At 59.6% G+C, this 17,434-nt stretch overlaps 1 protein-coding gene across 1 annotated transcript in view; it reads right to left on the minus strand.

Annotated features, from left to right (window-relative positions):
• Positions 1 to 735: 735 nt before the first annotated feature.
• Positions 736 to 17,434, minus strand: part of TUBGCP2 (tubulin gamma complex associated protein 2) — a 23,678-nt gene continuing 6,979 nt past the window's right edge. Inside the window, exons 2-18 of the mRNA XM_011372587.2 lie at positions 14,160 to 14,353; positions 13,171 to 13,299; positions 12,273 to 12,437; positions 11,083 to 11,242; positions 10,034 to 10,241; positions 9,632 to 9,831; positions 9,173 to 9,362; positions 8,420 to 8,565; positions 6,853 to 7,033; positions 6,391 to 6,571; positions 5,283 to 5,455; positions 4,906 to 5,034; positions 4,423 to 4,543; positions 3,730 to 3,873; positions 3,052 to 3,180; positions 2,450 to 2,613; positions 736 to 1,186 (exon numbers count right to left, since the gene is read on the minus strand). Coding sequence (XP_011370889.1) covers positions 1,051 to 1,186; positions 2,450 to 2,613; positions 3,052 to 3,180; positions 3,730 to 3,873; positions 4,423 to 4,543; positions 4,906 to 5,034; positions 5,283 to 5,455; positions 6,391 to 6,571; positions 6,853 to 7,033; positions 8,420 to 8,565; positions 9,173 to 9,362; positions 9,632 to 9,831; positions 10,034 to 10,241; positions 11,083 to 11,242; positions 12,273 to 12,437; positions 13,171 to 13,299; positions 14,160 to 14,309 — 2,706 coding nt within the window. The 5' untranslated portion in view covers positions 14,310 to 14,353 and the 3' untranslated portion in view covers positions 736 to 1,050. The remainder of the gene's footprint in view (positions 1,187 to 2,449; positions 2,614 to 3,051; positions 3,181 to 3,729; positions 3,874 to 4,422; positions 4,544 to 4,905; positions 5,035 to 5,282; positions 5,456 to 6,390; positions 6,572 to 6,852; positions 7,034 to 8,419; positions 8,566 to 9,172; positions 9,363 to 9,631; positions 9,832 to 10,033; positions 10,242 to 11,082; positions 11,243 to 12,272; positions 12,438 to 13,170; positions 13,300 to 14,159; positions 14,354 to 17,434) is intronic.

The following is a 17,434-nucleotide window of genomic DNA, read 5'->3' on the forward strand; positions in this document are numbered from 1 at the left end:
GGGCCAGACAAGAGGGCCTGCCCTGCGGGCCAGTGGGTTCCTGTGCAGTCCCTGCCTTGCGTAACCCCGTGACTGTGCAACCTGACTTATCTGAGTTGGCAGATAAGCCTGGCTGCTCCTGCTCGTGTTATAGATTAGAAAAGCAAGCAGCTTGTGGCTTGCCCAGCCCTGCAAGGCAGCAGCCCAGGCTGAGTACCACCTAACCCTTGCCCCAGGCTGCTTCTGTTTTTTGATCCTCATCTGCCAAAAATACCAGGACCAGGTGATTTGAACTAAATTTTGAAAATAACTTGCAAAATTCAGCAGAAAGGAGCAGCTGCTGGGAATACCAGCAGAGTGGATCAGTGGTGTTCACAGCAGCTACACACCCAAGGCTGGCGTGCCACCTACTGCTAAATTGGGAAAGCAGGTGACTTCCCAAGGGGGAGCCACAGGTTTATGAAGCAGGGTGGGGCAGAACACACCGACTTAGCGTCCTGCCCCAGCCCCACCAGGGACAGCCTAAGGGGACAGTGGACTCAGTCACAGCCCCAGGATGCTCCTCGCTGGGCGTGCCTCATGACCTGCCCGCCCTGCAGCCCTGACCAGGGTGCAGGATGGGGAGCTGCTGCTCCCTAGCGCCAGGAACAAAGCCCGACTCCTGTCCCCCTGGACCAGGAGTGGACATACAGATGGCAGGCAGAAGCCAGTCTCCACCTGTAAGGTATCTTGGTAGTTATCTTGATACTGCCCGAATGCTGTTTTCATTTTGTTTTTATTTGAGGCCAAAAACCATAAACCAAAGAAGTACCGCTGCTCCATTTACGAGAGCCCACAGGTAGGCACGCTGTGGGGACAGCGCTGTCTGGGCAGCACTGCTGGGCAAAACCCAGCCCCGGGGGAGGAAAGCTGAACACAGACCACGTTCAGACCTCACACTCAATCGCCAGTGACATGCACGACACACACAGCCAGGAGTGTGATGAGAAGCTTCGGGTTCGTTCACTCTCCGCGCCCACGGGCCCACTGGGTCCTCCCCTCAGCTGTGGCAGGTGCAGGGCCCTGAGGGCCTCACTGCGCGGTGACGGCGACCCTGGGCGCTGGTGCCGGGGGCCCCCGCGGGACGGGCACATGGGGGGCCACCTTCTGGCTCCTCTCTGCAGACAGGCGCTCCAGGCGCTCCGTGTAGAAGCCGTTGAAGTCGAGCCTGCAGGGTGAGGGCAGGCTGGGGTCTCTCCTGTGGGGATGCCGGGGCGTGGAAGTGCCCCCCCTGGGGCGGGCACGCGGGGAGATCCCGTTCCACCCCACGGGTGAGGGATCAGATCTGCATCGGGTACAAGGGGCACTTGAGCCACCAGCACATGTGCACACGCACACCCACACGTGCACGCGTGTGCACATGCCTGAGGTCCCACGCAGCCTGTACTGGCTTAAGCAGCACTGAGATCGCAGTGAAAGACGTGAAAGCGGAACGCAGGCCGCCCAGGCCTCCGACTGGACGCTCAGGCAGACCGTGCCCCACACGTGCAGCTCTCATCACCCAGCTGTGCCAGCAGCAGGGGCCTGGTGGTGGCACAGGCTGAGGCACCTCTAAATCCCTGTGCCCAGGACGTCCGCCTGTGGGTGGCAACTTCCCGGGGTGAGGACAGCCCCGCTGTGGGGACTGGGGACAGCAGATCCATGGGCTTCCTGTAGAGGAGCCGGGTGTCCGGGGCGAGGCCAGGCTGTGTGGGGCAGCGGGACCCGCTGGCCCTGGCACCACGTACAGTTCTATTCTGAGGCACAGGTCTCCCCACCAGGACCCCCAGGTTCTGTCCACGCCTGCTCACCCCTGGGACCTGCACGCTGGCTGCCAGCGTCATGGGGTGTGCCCCCCAGGACTGCACCGTCGCACCCTCAAAGGTGGTGACGATGTGGGAGGCGCGGCCAGCCCCAGGGGCCCAAACCTGGAAGCCTTAGTGAGTGCCGCCTCGGCCAGCACGGTCGGCCCCATCCCCTCAGCCACCTCCTCACTGCTCCCCTAAACGGGGGTGACACTGCACTGCGCACCGCCCAGGGCTCCTGGGTCCTGGCTCAGAGAGCACGGCGGTGCACGAGGCTGGCCTATGACGGGGCCCAGCACAGGCCGGGTGGGGGCTGCTGAGCGGCCGGACACGTCCTGGTGAGTACACACAGCAGTGAACACACCAGCAAACACACACACACACACACACACAAATGTCACACACCAGGGAAGACACAGCAGTACACACGTGCACTATCACTGCAAGGAGTGACGAGTGACCAGCAGCAGCATAAGGAAGCCACGGACAGACACCCTCAGGCCTGAGCAGACCTGACCTGCCCCCATCTGTGGTGCCCTGAGGGTAGGGGTGAAGGTGGGGGAGGGCAGCAGGGCGGGGGGCCATCAGGGAGGCCTCGGCCCCGCCTCTCGGGATGCACGCAGGGAGGGCCAGCTGCCTGTGCCCACCTGGAGATGACGCTGGCCATGCCGTGCTCACAGTCGCTGGTGCTATAGACGCTCAGTCGGGCCAGAAGGTCAAGCAGATGGGCCGAGAAATTCTTATCGAACTTACTGATGGTGGCCTCGAAGCCGGAGGCCAGCTGAGGTGTGTCCGCGTGCTCTGCCAGATGCTGGAAGACATGGCCGGGCACGGTAAGCCTGGCACGGACACTGGGCCCAGCTGTGCCTGCCAGCACCCCGGCCTGTCCACCCTCCCTCCCTCCCTCTTTTGTTTTCAAAGAGCAGAATGAGTTTCAAAAAGTTTTCAAGTGATAAAAAACATAAAATTGAGGCACCATAAAAATTCCTGAGACCGCAGGACACGCACACACACTTGTTGGCCGACGCTGTGCGGCCCACGCTGGTGCCCCCTCCCCCGTCAGGGATCCCTCCGCTGAGTGTCCCTACGGCTCAGCCCTGGACACAACCCCACCTTGCAAACAACCCAGTTCTGAGGTGGCCGTTTAGTCCGAAGGGAGACAGCAGGGGAAGGAGCCATGGGCTGGTCCGCAGCACAGTCAGGTCTCCTGTGAAGGTGCCGGGCCCGCACCACCCGCAAGGCCACACACCTTCCGGGCCAGCTCCTTCCGGGCACGCTCCTCGGCCCGCTCGGCCTCGGTGGGTGGCCCCAGCATGGTGCCGTGCTCCAGCGCCGGGCGGCCCAGCTCGCCATCCAGCTTCATGCTCTGCGTAAACCGCTGTGCGGGAGGAAACGCTCCCTTAGTGATGCCCACCAGCTCCCAGGGAGACACGCCCCTGCGTCCGGCCACCACGGACCGGGGACGCGGCAGCCCCCGGGAAGGCCGCAGACGGGCACTGCCGTTGGCACTCTGTGGGTAGAACTCACAAACCTATCTTCCGGGAAGTTTCTTCTTGTGGGGTCACCTGTTTGCAACCTCAGATGACTCCTAAACATCTGAGAACTCGGGTTCACATGCTCCTGTCCTGTCACCAGCTCTCCCGCTAGCCCCACCGGCTCAGACGCCCCAGTGAGCCCTGGCGAGGCCCCGTGTCACCCCTCCTGCTGCCTGACACGAATTTCTTGACGTCTGGGTGGCTGCTTGGAATAGGTGCCCAAGAAAAATGGAATCAAACAACTCAGGTTCTAACAAAAGGAACGTAAGGCGTTCAGAAAACCGCCTGGACAGACCCTGTGGCGGCCCCCCTCCTCAGCCCCCCAGCCGGGCTCAGGACGACGCTCGGCGACAGCAGCTGGCAGAGCAGGGAGGGCGGTGTGCGGGGCGCACCTGCATGCAGTTGGTGAACATGACGCACACGGACATGAGCTTGGAGAAGACCCTGAGCAGCTCGGGGTTGGTCAGCATGCAGTCCTTCAGGCAGCTGTCCAGGAAGCTCGTGTGGTGGCCCAGCACGTCATCGATGTTCGAGGCCTGCCCGAGAGCGGCCTGTGTCAGACGCTGACCGTGCAGGCACGGCTGCGCTTCCAGCCCCGCCTGCCTGTTCCGTTTCTGTGGCTAAGTGACCCTGCGTTCTTTTGAGGGGAAATCTTCCAACTACCGCTAAAAGAAAATGACACTGAACACGCCCCAAAAGTCCACGGTTTTGACTCTCCAAGACAGGACTCGAGAAGGAAGTGCTGCTTCTGGAATCTGGTGACAGCTGGTTTCAGGCTGAGGTCCCAGAGGGCCCAGAATGTGCTGGCGGGGTGCTGGGGCCCAGCTCTGAGAGCTGAGGGCTCCTCCAGAGGGCACGGTGCCTACGCTACTCTAACGGCTCGATGCTGGGGCGCCCCCAAACGCAGTACCGCGGGCACGCCCACACCGCTTCGTTGCACGCACGTGCGCAGGCCTGGCCGCCGCCTCCTGGGGCCGACCCCCCTCTGCACGGGGACTGACACCTGAGCCAGCGCCTTCCCCGCAAAGACACGCCAGTCGGCGCTGAGCCTTTTCAGGGCCACGGCATGTGAAGGCAGAACTCACGGATCTCAGGTTCCTCTCAAGGACGTGCCAGGTCGGCTCCATCACTTCGAACATCATGTAGTACTGGATGTTCTGGACAAAATTCAGCATCCGCTGTCGCAGAGTGAAGGCGCCTGCAAACCTGGGTGAGTGTGAGAATGTCACAGAGGGGCCGGGCTGCCCCAGTGTCTGACAAACCCTGCCACAGCATGTGCGCCTGCCCTGAGCGCCACGCATGACGCTGCTCCCGCAGCTGGACGGTAGCCGGTCACGGGTGGAGACAGAGCGCCCCCGTGCGCCCTGACCGTGAGGGGCTCCAGGGCCCCAGGGGGCTCTCGCTCAGACTGACCCGCCATCCCAAAGGGCTGAGCAGGGGCCAAGGGACAGACCCGCATCCCTTGTGGTCAGCGACTGCGCGCACTGCCATGCGACACGTGACACATGGCTGTGACGTGCGTCACCAAACCTCTGCCCGTGCGGAGCGGGAGGCGAGCGCGGACGCACCACTTGGCGGAGTGCAGTGAGCGCTGCTTGGCGGTTTTGTTGCTGACCCAGACGTTGCACAGCTGTCGCTCCACGTGCTTACAGTAGAACAGGTGCCGGAACAGCATCTGGTAGCGGGTCAGGGCTTTCCTGCGGGGGACAGGGCGGCAGCTGGTGGTGGTCGCTGGCACCAGACAACAGCTGGCTGCGAGGCCGCTGACACGGTTCTGCGCCCTGCCTGCTGGGCCGTCGGGGACCCCACGGGACATGACCGGTGCAGGGAGCCCCTTGAACGCACAGAGCGGGTCAGCCGCCAGCAGGCACGACCCTTTTTCCCTGACAAACCCAAACGACTACCTGCTGAAGCCGGCGCCCTCACCCCAGGGGCTGGGGCCCACCTGTTAATAATCAGTGACAGGGGCCACTTGACTACGTAGTCGAAAGAGAAGGCCTCCAGGCCGCTCAGCGTGAGCTCGGTGGGGTCAGCGTGGACCAGTGCCTTCTCCTGCTTGGTCTCGATGGCCAGAACTCGCAGCAGCTGCGTGACGAGGTCGTGAGGCATCAGGTCGATCTGGGGGACAGACAGTGCCAGTGTGACTGCCACGCAAGGTGTGAGTGTCCGACCCCATGCTGCACACCTGGAACACGGCATGCTGACAACAACTGAAAATGCTTTGGTTTTAACCGAGGATTTATCGTGAAAAAAAGGATCATGCCCTGAACTGCCACTCGCCCCAGCCCACCCCGCCTCTGCGTCAGAGCCAGAAAGCAAATCCAGGGCTGGATGAGGATCTTCTACAGAGTCTAAATATCGGAAGCTGCTTAGAGAAAACCAAATGTCTGATAAGTCCTAATTCAAAAATCAATCCACTACGGGAAAGAAATCACTTTAAAAGGAACCCGAAAGCACAAACGAGAAGCCACGAGGGCAAGGCAGGGACCCTGGGTCCCTAGGATTCAAACCTTTACCAAGCGAGCGCCAGGCCCATGTCAACGTAGAGAGCACATCTGGTGAAAATGTAAGAGCCATCAGGCGATGTTAATTTATTCAAATGTTTGTTAAGTGCCAACTACGCAACAGGGACAGTGTGACAGAGTCCCTGTAAACTGATGAAAAGAATGACGTGATGAAAAGTAACGACAAGGACCATCACGAAGGACAAAGGACAAAAGAGTACAGTAGCTACTGGAGACAACAGAGCCCGGGGCCAGCCGGCTCCACTGTGGACTCTACTAAGCACTGAGGAGCACCCGCCCCTCCCCCCGAAACGCTAGGACCCAGAAGAGGCCGCGCTCCCCGGAACACGGCCACCGGGCACTGCAGGAAAAGTCCCCGGTGACCGCAGACGCAGACAGCCTCCAGGACACCATCAAGCCGAACCCCACAGCACACTGAAGGGCTGTGCGCCCCGACCAGACGGGGCCAACACGGACACCGCCGAGTCACCACGCCGTGAAGGAAAGCCCCGGCACCCGCCCAGCCCCGGCGCAGGCGTCGCCGCCCACCTCCAGGTCGTCCTTGAAGGGGTCCGTGTTGGCGGTGCTCATGCGCAAGGCCAGCTCCAGCAGCGCCTCCAGGCGTGTGGGCGTGATGTCGTCCACCGGCTTCTTCAGCTCCTCCTCTGTCAGGTCCATGAAGTGCACAAAGAAGTCCCCCTGGTCCATCAGGAAGTAGCGCTTGATGGACCTGTGGGGGAGGAGGTGAGGGGCAGAGGTCAGCCGGCCTCCTGGCCCCCAGGACAGCGCAGCTCTGGAGGAGGCAGCCCGGCTGAGGGCTGAGGCGGGGTGAGCCGTGGCCACACCCGCGGCGCTCCGCGAGAGCGACTGTGACTGGGCGTCAGCTTCAGAGGAGCCAAAGTGGACAGCGGTCCCCCGCAGGGGCTCGGACCACGGCGCCAGGTCATGCTACCAGCACGGGGGCACACAGAGCGGTCGTGGCGGCGCTGGGCGCCTGGGGCCGGCACGTACCGCAGGTGCGCCACCAGCTCCTGCTCCTCCATCAGGAAGTCCAGCAGCACCCGGCTGGCGTAGTTAAAGGCTGTCTCAATCTGCTCCACGTACGCCCGCTCCTTCAACGTGTAGATGACCTCTTTGGCCACTGGGCAGGTGACGTCGTGACCGCACTCTCTCACCACGTTTAGGTATTTTCCTGACAAGACAGGGGGCAGATGAGACTGCGTTTTGGGGGCAGTAACCTGCCCGCCTGAAGCTGGGGGGCGGGGGCCCAGGCGCAGCTGGAGGGAGACCACACTGGAGTCCGGTTTTGGGAGCCTGCTCTGTCCTCAGCGGAGAGCACGCTGTCACCGGCAGGGGGCGCGGGAAGCCACCGCTGTGGTCTGCTGTGACTCGAGGATTTTTCTCAGCAATAGCAGACACCACAGGAGAACCAGATTCTAAGTCACCCCAGCCTGTCCCAAACGGCTGAGCTCAGAGCCAAACTGCCAGGCCCTGGCAGCCTGTCCTCACACAACTCCCCCCAGTGGCGGTGACCAAGAACAGTCAGCCCAGAGGAGCCCATGCCCATGGCATTGGCTATCGTGCTGTGTGATACTGAGACCTAACAAGGAAAGCGTGTTGGGTCTCCGTGCCTGTTCCTAGACCAAGCTCCGAAAGCCCCTGGAATTTTGTTGTGATTCCTAAGCCCCTCTGACCACAGCTGGGTTTATGCTAATGAGGTGACTAGCAGCCCCTAGGGCTGGTGGCAAAAAGAACCAGCCTCAAATCAGAGGGCTGTGACTTTCAGCCCCACCCTCACATCAGGGGAGGGGAGAAGAGTGGGGGACAGAATCAGTCACCAAAGGCAGGGATTTAACCGACATGCCTATGCGATGGGGCCTTCAGGAACGCTACAAAGGCTTCTGGGAGCTTCCGGGTGGCGAGCCCATCCACGCGGGAAGCGTGGCACACCCCAACTCCACGGGGACAGAAGCTCCCATGCTCGGGACCCCCCAGGCCTCACCCCACACACCTGCTCACCTGGCCGCTCGCCTCTGCCCTTGACCACGTCCTCTACGATATAATAAACCCGCAGACGTGTGTTTCCCTGAGTTCTGCGAGCCACGTAGCGAACGGACAGAACCCGGGAGGGGCTGTGGGAACCCCCAATTTGTAGCCAAGTCAGACAGAAGTTGGGGGTGACCTGGGACCTGCTGCTTGCGATCGGCACGTAGGTGGGGGCAGTCCCGTGGGGCTGAGGGAGCCCTTAGCCTGTGGGCCTGACGCTCTCTCCAGGTCGCTCCCATCAGGACTGACGTGAGTTGTAAGGCCCCCAGCTGGTGGGGCAGAGACCAGGAGACCTGAGTGCTGGTAGGGAACAGCCACACATCTGGTGTCACAAGTGTTGGGAGCAGAGCGTCAGCTTCCCTGTGAGTGGTGACAGTTCTAGAAACTGCACAGTGAAGAGGAAGGAGGGGCACCTGCGAGACAGCCTCCTACGGTCAGGGGACAAAATGAAGCCAACCCGAGCATCCAGGTACAGGCAGCCCGGCTAGGGCCTGCCCTCCACATGCACGCCCACCCGGGAGCCCACGGCCACCTGTGCTGAGGACCTTGCCGGCCATCTTCTGCAGGAAGGACGGGATCTGCCGCTGCACCACAGTGTAGCGCCGGTCCCAGTACTTGTCGTTGTAGTCCTCCCGGATCTTCTCCTTCTGCAGCTCGTGCTCCTCCACCATGAACTCGCTGAAAAGCGCGGGCCTCTGAGGTCACAGCCGAGCGCGCGCCTTCCGCTGCGGGAGCCGCCGCTAACGGCGGGAGGCGGGCCGAGGGCACAGGGCGGCCGGGCGCCGTCTCACCTCGGCCACTTCCCGTGAGTTAAACCCGCCCACCCCACTCTGGGCACAGAGCCGGAGGGGAAGCAGACTGGTCTTCCTTTTCACCGCCTCTGACTGGAACCTAGCATTTCCTCCCACCGTGAACCTCGGAGGCCACAAAACATGAGGTCGGGGGCACGTGTGCCCGTCTCCAACAGAGACCAGACACCGTCACACCGCACCTCAAGTGCCGTTTACAAGCACCACGACCTTAAACACTATTCTCATTAAACTCATCACACCAGACTTTGTCGTCTGGGTCATTAGCACAGAAACACTATTCCTAGACCCCAAATTTACTTTTAAAATACTCTGACACATCTCAGTGTAACAGAATTCTCTGTGAGCCAACACATGTTCTGTGCCCTCAAGCACAGGGCCACCTTCTCGTCCTCCACGTGACAGAACGGGCTACTTAAGAGCCAGCTGCCTGCCCCTCCCCCGTGCCCCACACACCCATCTGCCCCCAGCCCTACCTGTATGGGTCGTTGATGATCCCCCTGTAGATCCACTTCTCCAGAATCTCGAAGTAGGGCACGCTGGCGGCCTTGGTGAGGTACAGGCACAGCTCCTGCGCCTGGCTGTCGCCCGTGTAGTTGACACTCCGGTCGTGGAGAAGGCTCAGGGTGGAGCCCCCGACACACTCGCCTTTATCCACCGAGGTGGCTACAAGGAGGCAGCGCTCAGTGCCGAGCAGGGGTGGCCACGGCAGAACCGCGTCTGCGGCCTCCTCGTGGGGACAGGTGCTCTAGTCGCTAATATATTTTACCAGCAAAGACCTCCCGGTCTCCCTCAAGTAGTAAGACGAAAAGCCACAGAGGCCTCGCCCTCACGACGACCGGCGGCCAGGCCCCACCCTTGTGTGCCAAGACCCCTCGGTCAGCGACTCCGCCCACACGCATCCCGGGCCCCGCAGGCGCCGCGCAGGCACGTACCCAGGGAGGCCAGGATGTCCATGCTGCGCACGGCCGGCTGGATGTAGAACCAGAGCTTCTGCAGCGACAGGAGGCCTTGCCTCTGCAGCTGCTCCAGCTGCGTCACCAGGATCAGGTGCTCTTTCACCAGTGTCCGCATGGCGGCTGCCAACGCGTGGTTCACCTGCCCGTACTCAAAGGAGGACTTCTCCTCAATGAACCTGCGAGGAGGGGGCGTGCCAAGCACCTGAGGAGACAGCTATGCCTCCAGGTGGAGGTTGAACACTCCAAGTCACGTCCTCCAAGGGGCAAATGCCGGGTCCTGCACGTGCCCAGGCCCTTGGAACTGTGCCAGTCGTGAAGCTGGGTCACGACGGGCTCCAGAGGCCACGTGCGTCTCAAGGGGCAGTGTCCAGCACCTACCTGGTCACGGTGGAGTAGCTGGCGGCCACCGGGAGGATCCTGTTCACCAGCTCCTTGATGGACAAGTCCAGGTTGGGGTCCACGAGGAAGGTGCGGCCCTGCCTCCCGGTGAGGGGCTGGGCGGCGATGCACCTGCCGTCCACACCCACCAGCACGTACAGCAGGTCCTCCACGACGGCCAGCTCCTGGGAGGCCAGGGGCAGGGAGCCTGTGGGCCGCACACACCCGCTAGGGCCGCTTGCTGGCCTCAAGGCCCCCACCCCCGCTGCCCAACCTCTGGAAGTCCCACCTCCACTCCCATCCCTATGTCGCCTGCTCAAGTGTATGTGGACGTGAACTACGCTGTTCACCCGGCATTGACGGACCCTCAGGGCACCAGAGGCTGAGGTTCCGAAACCAGCTGGAGGAAAGGCGCTGCCTGCCTAGCAGGCCAGGTGAGCCCAGAGTGGCGCGTCAGGGCCTCTGAGCGCCAAGCGGGCGGAAAGCTCTGCGCCCAGGTGAGGGCCTGACACTCCACGGACATGGTCGGAACTTAAAAAGCCCCAGTGTGGGCCGCCCTCGCGGCCCTGCTTATAGCACACGCGGTCGGGTTGCTCTGCGTCACCAAGGTTTTCTCTGAAGACTTGGATGTGCTCGCAGTTCCTATCTGAACACAGTGTGAGGTGGCTCCCGACAACCACCCAGTGGCCTTGAGGACAGTCACAGGCCATTGAGCAGGGTCGCCACCAAACGCCTCATGGCCCAGGTGGCTCCCAGCCCCAAAACCTTTGGTGTCCTCCCTGACACCTGCTGGGACAGATGGCCAAGTGCAGGGTGCTGGAGGCAGCACAGGAGAGAGTTGTCTCCAAGAGATCACTCCCCCACCCCTGGGGGCACCGGAAACGGATGCCTGATGGCATGAGATCGCATTGCACCGCTCGGTTCACGTCGCAAACGCCACACCGCCCACATTCACACATCTGCCTGTTGAGGCGGGGCGGGATCTGAGCACAGGGCCATCTGTCCCTGGTGTCAGCACGCAGGCAGTTAGCAACAAACACTCTGCATACCTATAGGCACAGCTGTGTCCATGCCTGCACCTGAGCCGGTCAGGAAGTCCCCGACCAGCGTGGGCCGCTCGTACACCCATGCGGGGAAGACTGGGAGGCGCTGGCCCAAATTTTTTTTGTTCAGCTTGTCTCGAAGCATCTTTCTTGTAAGTTCCAGGGACTGGTGAAGATATTTACAAAAACAAAAACAAAGATATACTTTTAGTACAAATACTTAAAACTAAAACTAACATCACTAGCATCGAAAAAATCAATTACTGAGCACGTAATAAGGGTCTGAAACATGCACAGAAATGAAACGAAAGGCTCCACGCCCCGTCACAGTACAGGGAGCTGGCGACAAGAGAGACGGAGACAGTCTCTCAGTCTCCTTGGTCCGTGTGGCGCCCACAGGCAAAGCAAGAGCACCGCCCCAGGCTGTAGCTCGCCAGAGCAGGCCGGGTCCCGGGGACACCCACATGGCGCCTCAACCGCTTCTTCCTGGTACTCTGCCTAGACACAACCTGCTGGGCGGAGATGAGGCCACAGTGACAAACAGCCCTACCTGGGTACAAGGCACGGAGGGAAAGAAAGGGCCACACCAAGGAAGGCCAGCACCAGGCGCACGCACAGGGCATGGCCCTCCTGAGGGGCTGGTCGCCAAGAGGTGACCGGGCTGCCAGACGCGCCAGCTCAGGAGAGGGGAGGGGGAAAGGGCACACAGTTTCATCTGTCCCATGGGGCACAGTGTTGGACCGTGTGAAGTGCTGGACACAGGACATGCCCAACCAGCACAGAGCTGCTGCGCTTGACAAGCACATGCTCAGAGTGTGGGCCTCAGGGGGACACAGCTGTGCGGGCTGAGGCCACAGGGGCAGTGCCACCAGCAGACAGACTTGCATCAAGAGAGCAGGGCAGGATGAGAAGTCAAATGCAAGAGAAAGCAGAAGGCACAGGAGAGAAAAAAAATGGCCTAGAAAAATTATAAAGCACAGTCTTAAAAAGGTAAATTGTCAAAAACCAACGAGGGAAACGGGGAACTGTGGTTTGCATTGGCAGAACCCCCATGATGATCTGCAGGGCTGAGCGACTGCCCTGGGCAGTCAGAAGCCCCCTCTGGTGAGCCCGCCCGAGTCCAAGATCCCCGTCCGCATGTGGCTGGCCCTGACCAGCGTCTCGTGCTCAGACCCGCCCTGCGCAGATGACGGCACCTGCTGCACGGTGGAGCCCGTGGCCACGCTGCCCAGCTGCTTCCTCAGCTCCTCCAGCTCCTGCATGGACATCTTGGAGGCGGCGGCCGGGGTGCTGAAGCTGCTGCTGCTGCCGGCTGCGAGCTCGGCCCTCTCCTTTGCGTTCTGTTGCAGGTACTGCAGGGTCTGGGCACACATGGGACCCGGAGTCATGCCGCCGGCACGGCTCCCACTGCTCTCTCCCGACCCCAAGGGCCACATGCAGGGCGAGGGCAGGAGCCCGTCAGTCCTGGAGCCATGCTCCGGTCTCGCAGTGCTTCTTGCCACGAGGTGCCACGTCCCCCGCTCACAAGGGAACCCCATAGCGGTCTAAAAAGCCAATTCCCAACTCCCTGCCCAAGGGCACTGCCTTTCTCTGCACCTGACGGTCCCTTGTCTGACCCCGGTGCTGGCACTCAACGCGCACTTGGCTGCACCTTCACCCTGAACACACTCCGGGCCTCGCAGAGCAGAAGGGACCTAACTCGTCCCTGGACCTGCCCAGGTGCCACATAGCTCTCTGCTTTTCTCAGTATCACACAGCACACAACTTAAAAGTGACAAAAACACGGCATGAGCCAACAAAAGGTCGCGCCCCCTCGGTCGGCGCCGTGAACACCCCCGTGTTCACCACCACGAGTCATCTGCACGCCAACGCGCCGTCAATGCGTTCCCGTGACCTCCAGTGCACTGGTGGGGTGGGACGAGTCCACGAGCACATGCCACAGTGGGGCGGGAACGTGGCAGCAATGGGAAGCAGCACCAGTGACAGCAAACCCAGAAGTGTCACCTGAACTGCACGAATCCTGTGGGTTGAAACACCCGCTGACCGACGCTGCAAGGAAGCTCCGGACGTGGGGGCCCAGCGCGGCACGGTTACCTCCTTGTCTTCCGCCAGCTTCGACAACAGGTACACCAGAGGGTCCAGGTTCCTCGTGTTTTTAGATTTCAGTTCATCATATTTCTTTAGGAAGTCTTCTGGAGTACGAGAAAATTCTGCTATTTTAACCTCAAAAACAGAAACACAAGTGATTTAGTAACAGTAAGAACTTTAAAACCTTTCCAGAAAATTAAACACAAAAGCCCAAATACAGGGAAACCAGGTAGGCTAAATAATCATGTATCTCTGAAATAAAACTAAGAAGACTCATTAACCAATCTGTCAAACCACATTTTTCTGCATGGTTTTTTTTTAACGAGTACTTCCTAAGTATTAGATCAAATAATAACCATGTTGTTTCTAGTAGTTTATGCATGTATTTCACTATTCCCTCTGGAGTTAGTTATTCCGTATAGCTCCAGGGATTACGTTTTCTTACTCGTTTATCATGCTTTCTTTCTAGTAATTAAACATAATTGTGTGTTCCTAAACTTTCTATTTTGCTCAGTAAGTTTTTCTAATCATCCTTGTGTCATTATTATGCTATTTTAAAAAAGACTTCAAAGTTATCTTTTACTACAGATCTGTAATTTTGAATTACGTATTTTCTTAAACAAAGAAAAAATCCGTTTTAAAGGGATTTCCGTGTGGCTGATACCAGGAGCCCCGCTCTCGTCCAGAGGAAGGTCTGTGTCAAGATGTGAACACGAGTTAGAGAGCCAGCGGAGTCTCGGCCCTCCCGCTATGGAGCAGGGGTGGCGAGGAGTCTGGGCTGAGGTCCGGCTGACGGCCATCACGCCTGAGCTCCCCATCACCAGACGGCACGGGGGGAGGGGCCAGAGCTGCTAGGAGGGCCCAGCACAAGCACCGAGCGGAGCAGAACACCAGGCCCACCGACAGCACCTGTCCAGAGCTGTCTGCCACCACCGCGGGCGCCCCATCGGGGGGGCAAACTCTGCACAGAGCGCGGCGCCAGGACAGGCACTCACCTTGGCGCTGTGTGCCGACACAGTGGTCGTGACGTACGGGGTCCTGTTCTTCTGCAACAGGTCGATGTAAACCTCGGCCCCATCCCCGCCACGGACACGCAGCAAGCTCAGCAGCTCATTCACATCGTGGTGAATCCGAAACTCACTCATGGTTGCAGCTCGGAGACAACACCACACGCTCTCCTGCAGGTGAGACGGAAGTCATTCATGAAAACAAAACCCTATAAACAAACACTGCTTAAAGCCATCAACTTAGCCAACATCAGGCCCTTGAGAAACCTGATCATCACGTGGGCCAGAGGACCCCGCCTCCTGGTCACCCCCAGAAGGGCCTCTTGTCAACTGTCTCCTTCAGAAGGCTTGTTCCCAGGGCAAACCCACCCCTCCCGCCTGGCGGGCTCACTGGTGTGCTTTGTCACCTTTTACTGGAAACCGCCTTCAGTGGGTGTGCTCCCTTGGCGACCCTGTCCCCAGCTCCAGCCAGTCTGCAAGCCCAAGCGTCAGCTCGGGAAGCTTGCAGGTGTCCTGTGGACTTGCAGGCCTGGGCCCGCCTCCAATCTGGGTGACTCCAACCACACAAGGCCCAGGGCCCGCAGGGAGCTTTCCCCTCGGCTGGCACACGGTGGTCCGGGCCCTTCGGGGGTCCTGGATCTATGCGGGCAGCTGTGCACAGGAGTAAGCCACTGCGCCTGTCCCAGCACGGACAGTGAGACCCTGCTCCAGCCCATCAGGCCCACACCGGTGCTCGGGTCCTGCGCTGTCCCGCTGCAGCTCCACACGCCTCCGCATCCGCCCTGCACGCAGGCACCTGGGGCATCCCTTTCCTTGCTCGAGCTTAGCCCTGCACGCAGATGCCTTTGCTAAGCGTGCTTTACGTTTCCCATGCGTTGGGTCGGGTGGGGCTGCACTTCGGCTCCGTCTGCCCAGCTGACCAGGTGTCCTGGGGTCTCACCACTAGGTACGTAACTCACTGGAGTCAAAGCCATAACTGAGATCCCACCAGACAGCAGCAGACTGCATGGGGACTTCTATACCGATGCCCCCAAAGGGAGAGCAGTGGCCTGCATGGGGGCTTCTGTTCTCCCACCGACGGGTCCAGTTAGCCATTATCATCAACAGTGCTGATGCAAGGGGAGTAAGCAAGCGCGCGTGAGCAAACCGTGCGCCTTCACATAAACATTTCGACGTGCCTATGCAAGGTCCTTAGCCTGCGTCCCCAGTAACCAAATAACCTGTGGAATCAAAGGCAAAATCATTTGTCTGTGAATTTTCCTGAAAGCTCTGTGACCCAAAAAAGGTTATGAACCACCGTGCTAACAGTTCCGGTGAAGACGAGACACGAGTAAAACATAACATCAAGCGGAGACACCGCACACTCCCGCCATCTTGCGGCATGGACAACAAGGTCTCCGAATGGAAGCGCCGTAGTTCACGGTATCCAACCCCCCGAACCTGGCCAGAAGCAGGCTCTCTCCACAGACGAAGGCGCGACAGCAAGCATGAGCTGGTGCATCGGTCGCTAGCACTGTACTTTTAAATCAGGGGGCACTGACAGCGACCGCAGCTGCGGGAGTGAGGTGCCACACGCACGGCCAGGCGGCGGGCCGGGAGCGCTTCTGCTCTGAGCGTCCCCTGCAGCGGGGTGAAGAGCGCACCCCCCCAGGGCTGTGTGGGGCTGGAATACGATTCTGCCCACGAAGCCTGCGCACACCAAGCTGCTGAGCTGTGGGATTTAAAGCAGACCAATCACTGTCACCCCAAAAATGTTGGTTTTACACGAGGAAAACTAGATCTGACTCACTGATGGCACCCTAAACTTCCAGTCACCCTCTCTCTCGTCACAGAGGGCGCTGAGCGAGTCACTGCAAAACACAAGCAGAGCAGAAGAATCACATGGCACTCTCCCACTTGGCGGCCCCTTCGAATCCGAGAAATCAGTTTCACCAGCATCCCACAAGCTTCCCCAAGGACTGCGGACAGTCCTGCATCGGCTGGATCACTTGGCGGTGTCAATGGCAAGGACACTGTGTACACCACCAAAGGAGAATGCCCCTCCAACAGATACTAGGCGGTGGAGAGAGCCCTTCTAAAGAAAAATCACTTAGTGAACGTTTGTTTGAAAACTATCTTCACGAAACTTTACATGTCATAGAAATAAAAGCCGAGCCACCCCACGTCACAAAGTGTTAAGACCACAAGGGGCCTGCTGTGCGCTGCGGCTTTGGGAACGATGCCTGCGAGCCGGGACTCTCACGTGCCGGCAGTGGCTCCCCTCAGGGCCTCTGGAGATGTCCATCGGGACCTTCTGGTTGTCAGTGACTGAAGGAGGCCCTGGTATTCAGTGGGCCAGAGACCAGGGAAGCCAAATACCAACAGAAGCGTCTCACTAAAATTGCCGATAGTGTCCCCACTCTAAGCAACTTTTAAGAAACAACTAATTGCAACAGCTCACTTGACCCTGCTGGTGCTCCCGAGTTCTCCTCTCTAGGAGTCACCATGAATGGACCCACACGGACCTCTGTGACTGAGCAGAACTCACCCCCTTCTCACACTGACTGTGAGCGCTACAGGGAGGGGCACTGTCACCATGTCGCCTACTGCGTGAGCATCCCCCTTAATGAGCCAGGCACAGGCACCCAGTGGACAGCACTGGATTAAAATTCAGAAAAAAAGTGACAGAGTCTCTGTTGAGAGCTAAAAGCTAATTGCACAAAATGGCTTGAAAAACATTTTAAAACTTGTGTTAAATATCAAGAGCCCTAATAATTTGTCAGAGACATAGAATGAAGTACAAGAGATGAAAACAGAGTCTAGGTCTGGTCAGAGCACTCCCTGGGCAGGAAAGGGACTGGCTGGGGAAGCAGCCACACACATCCTCTACTCCAGGTTTGAAGTGACCCAGTTTTCAATTATATTTTAACTTCGTAAAGAAACAGCACCCCCTTTCCTTGCCACTGCACGTGTACACATATACGTGCTGCCCAATGCTGAAATACTCGGGGGAGGGGCAGAGTTGGTCTCTGAGCCAGCCGCCCACCCTCCACTCCAGTCTCAGGCCTCCCGGGCTCCCTGTGCGCCACCCATCACTGTTCCATCAGGTAACTGTGTCTCCTGCCAGGCGGTGGGCTCCCGGGTAGCAGGGGCCCCAAGCACAGCGCCCTGCACGTCTCAGGCGCTGGGGGACTGGAGCGGTGGGCGGATCACGCTGGGCCTGGCAGACCGGGACAGGGCCGCTGGACTAAGGCAATGGAAGCCACGAAGAACTCCTAGCAAAG

Source organism: Pteropus vampyrus, unplaced genomic scaffold (assembly GCF_000151845.1).
Source record: "Pteropus vampyrus isolate Shadow unplaced genomic scaffold, Pvam_2.0 Scaffold211, whole genome shotgun sequence".
Lineage (NCBI taxonomy): Eukaryota > Metazoa > Chordata > Mammalia > Chiroptera > Pteropodidae > Pteropus > Pteropus vampyrus.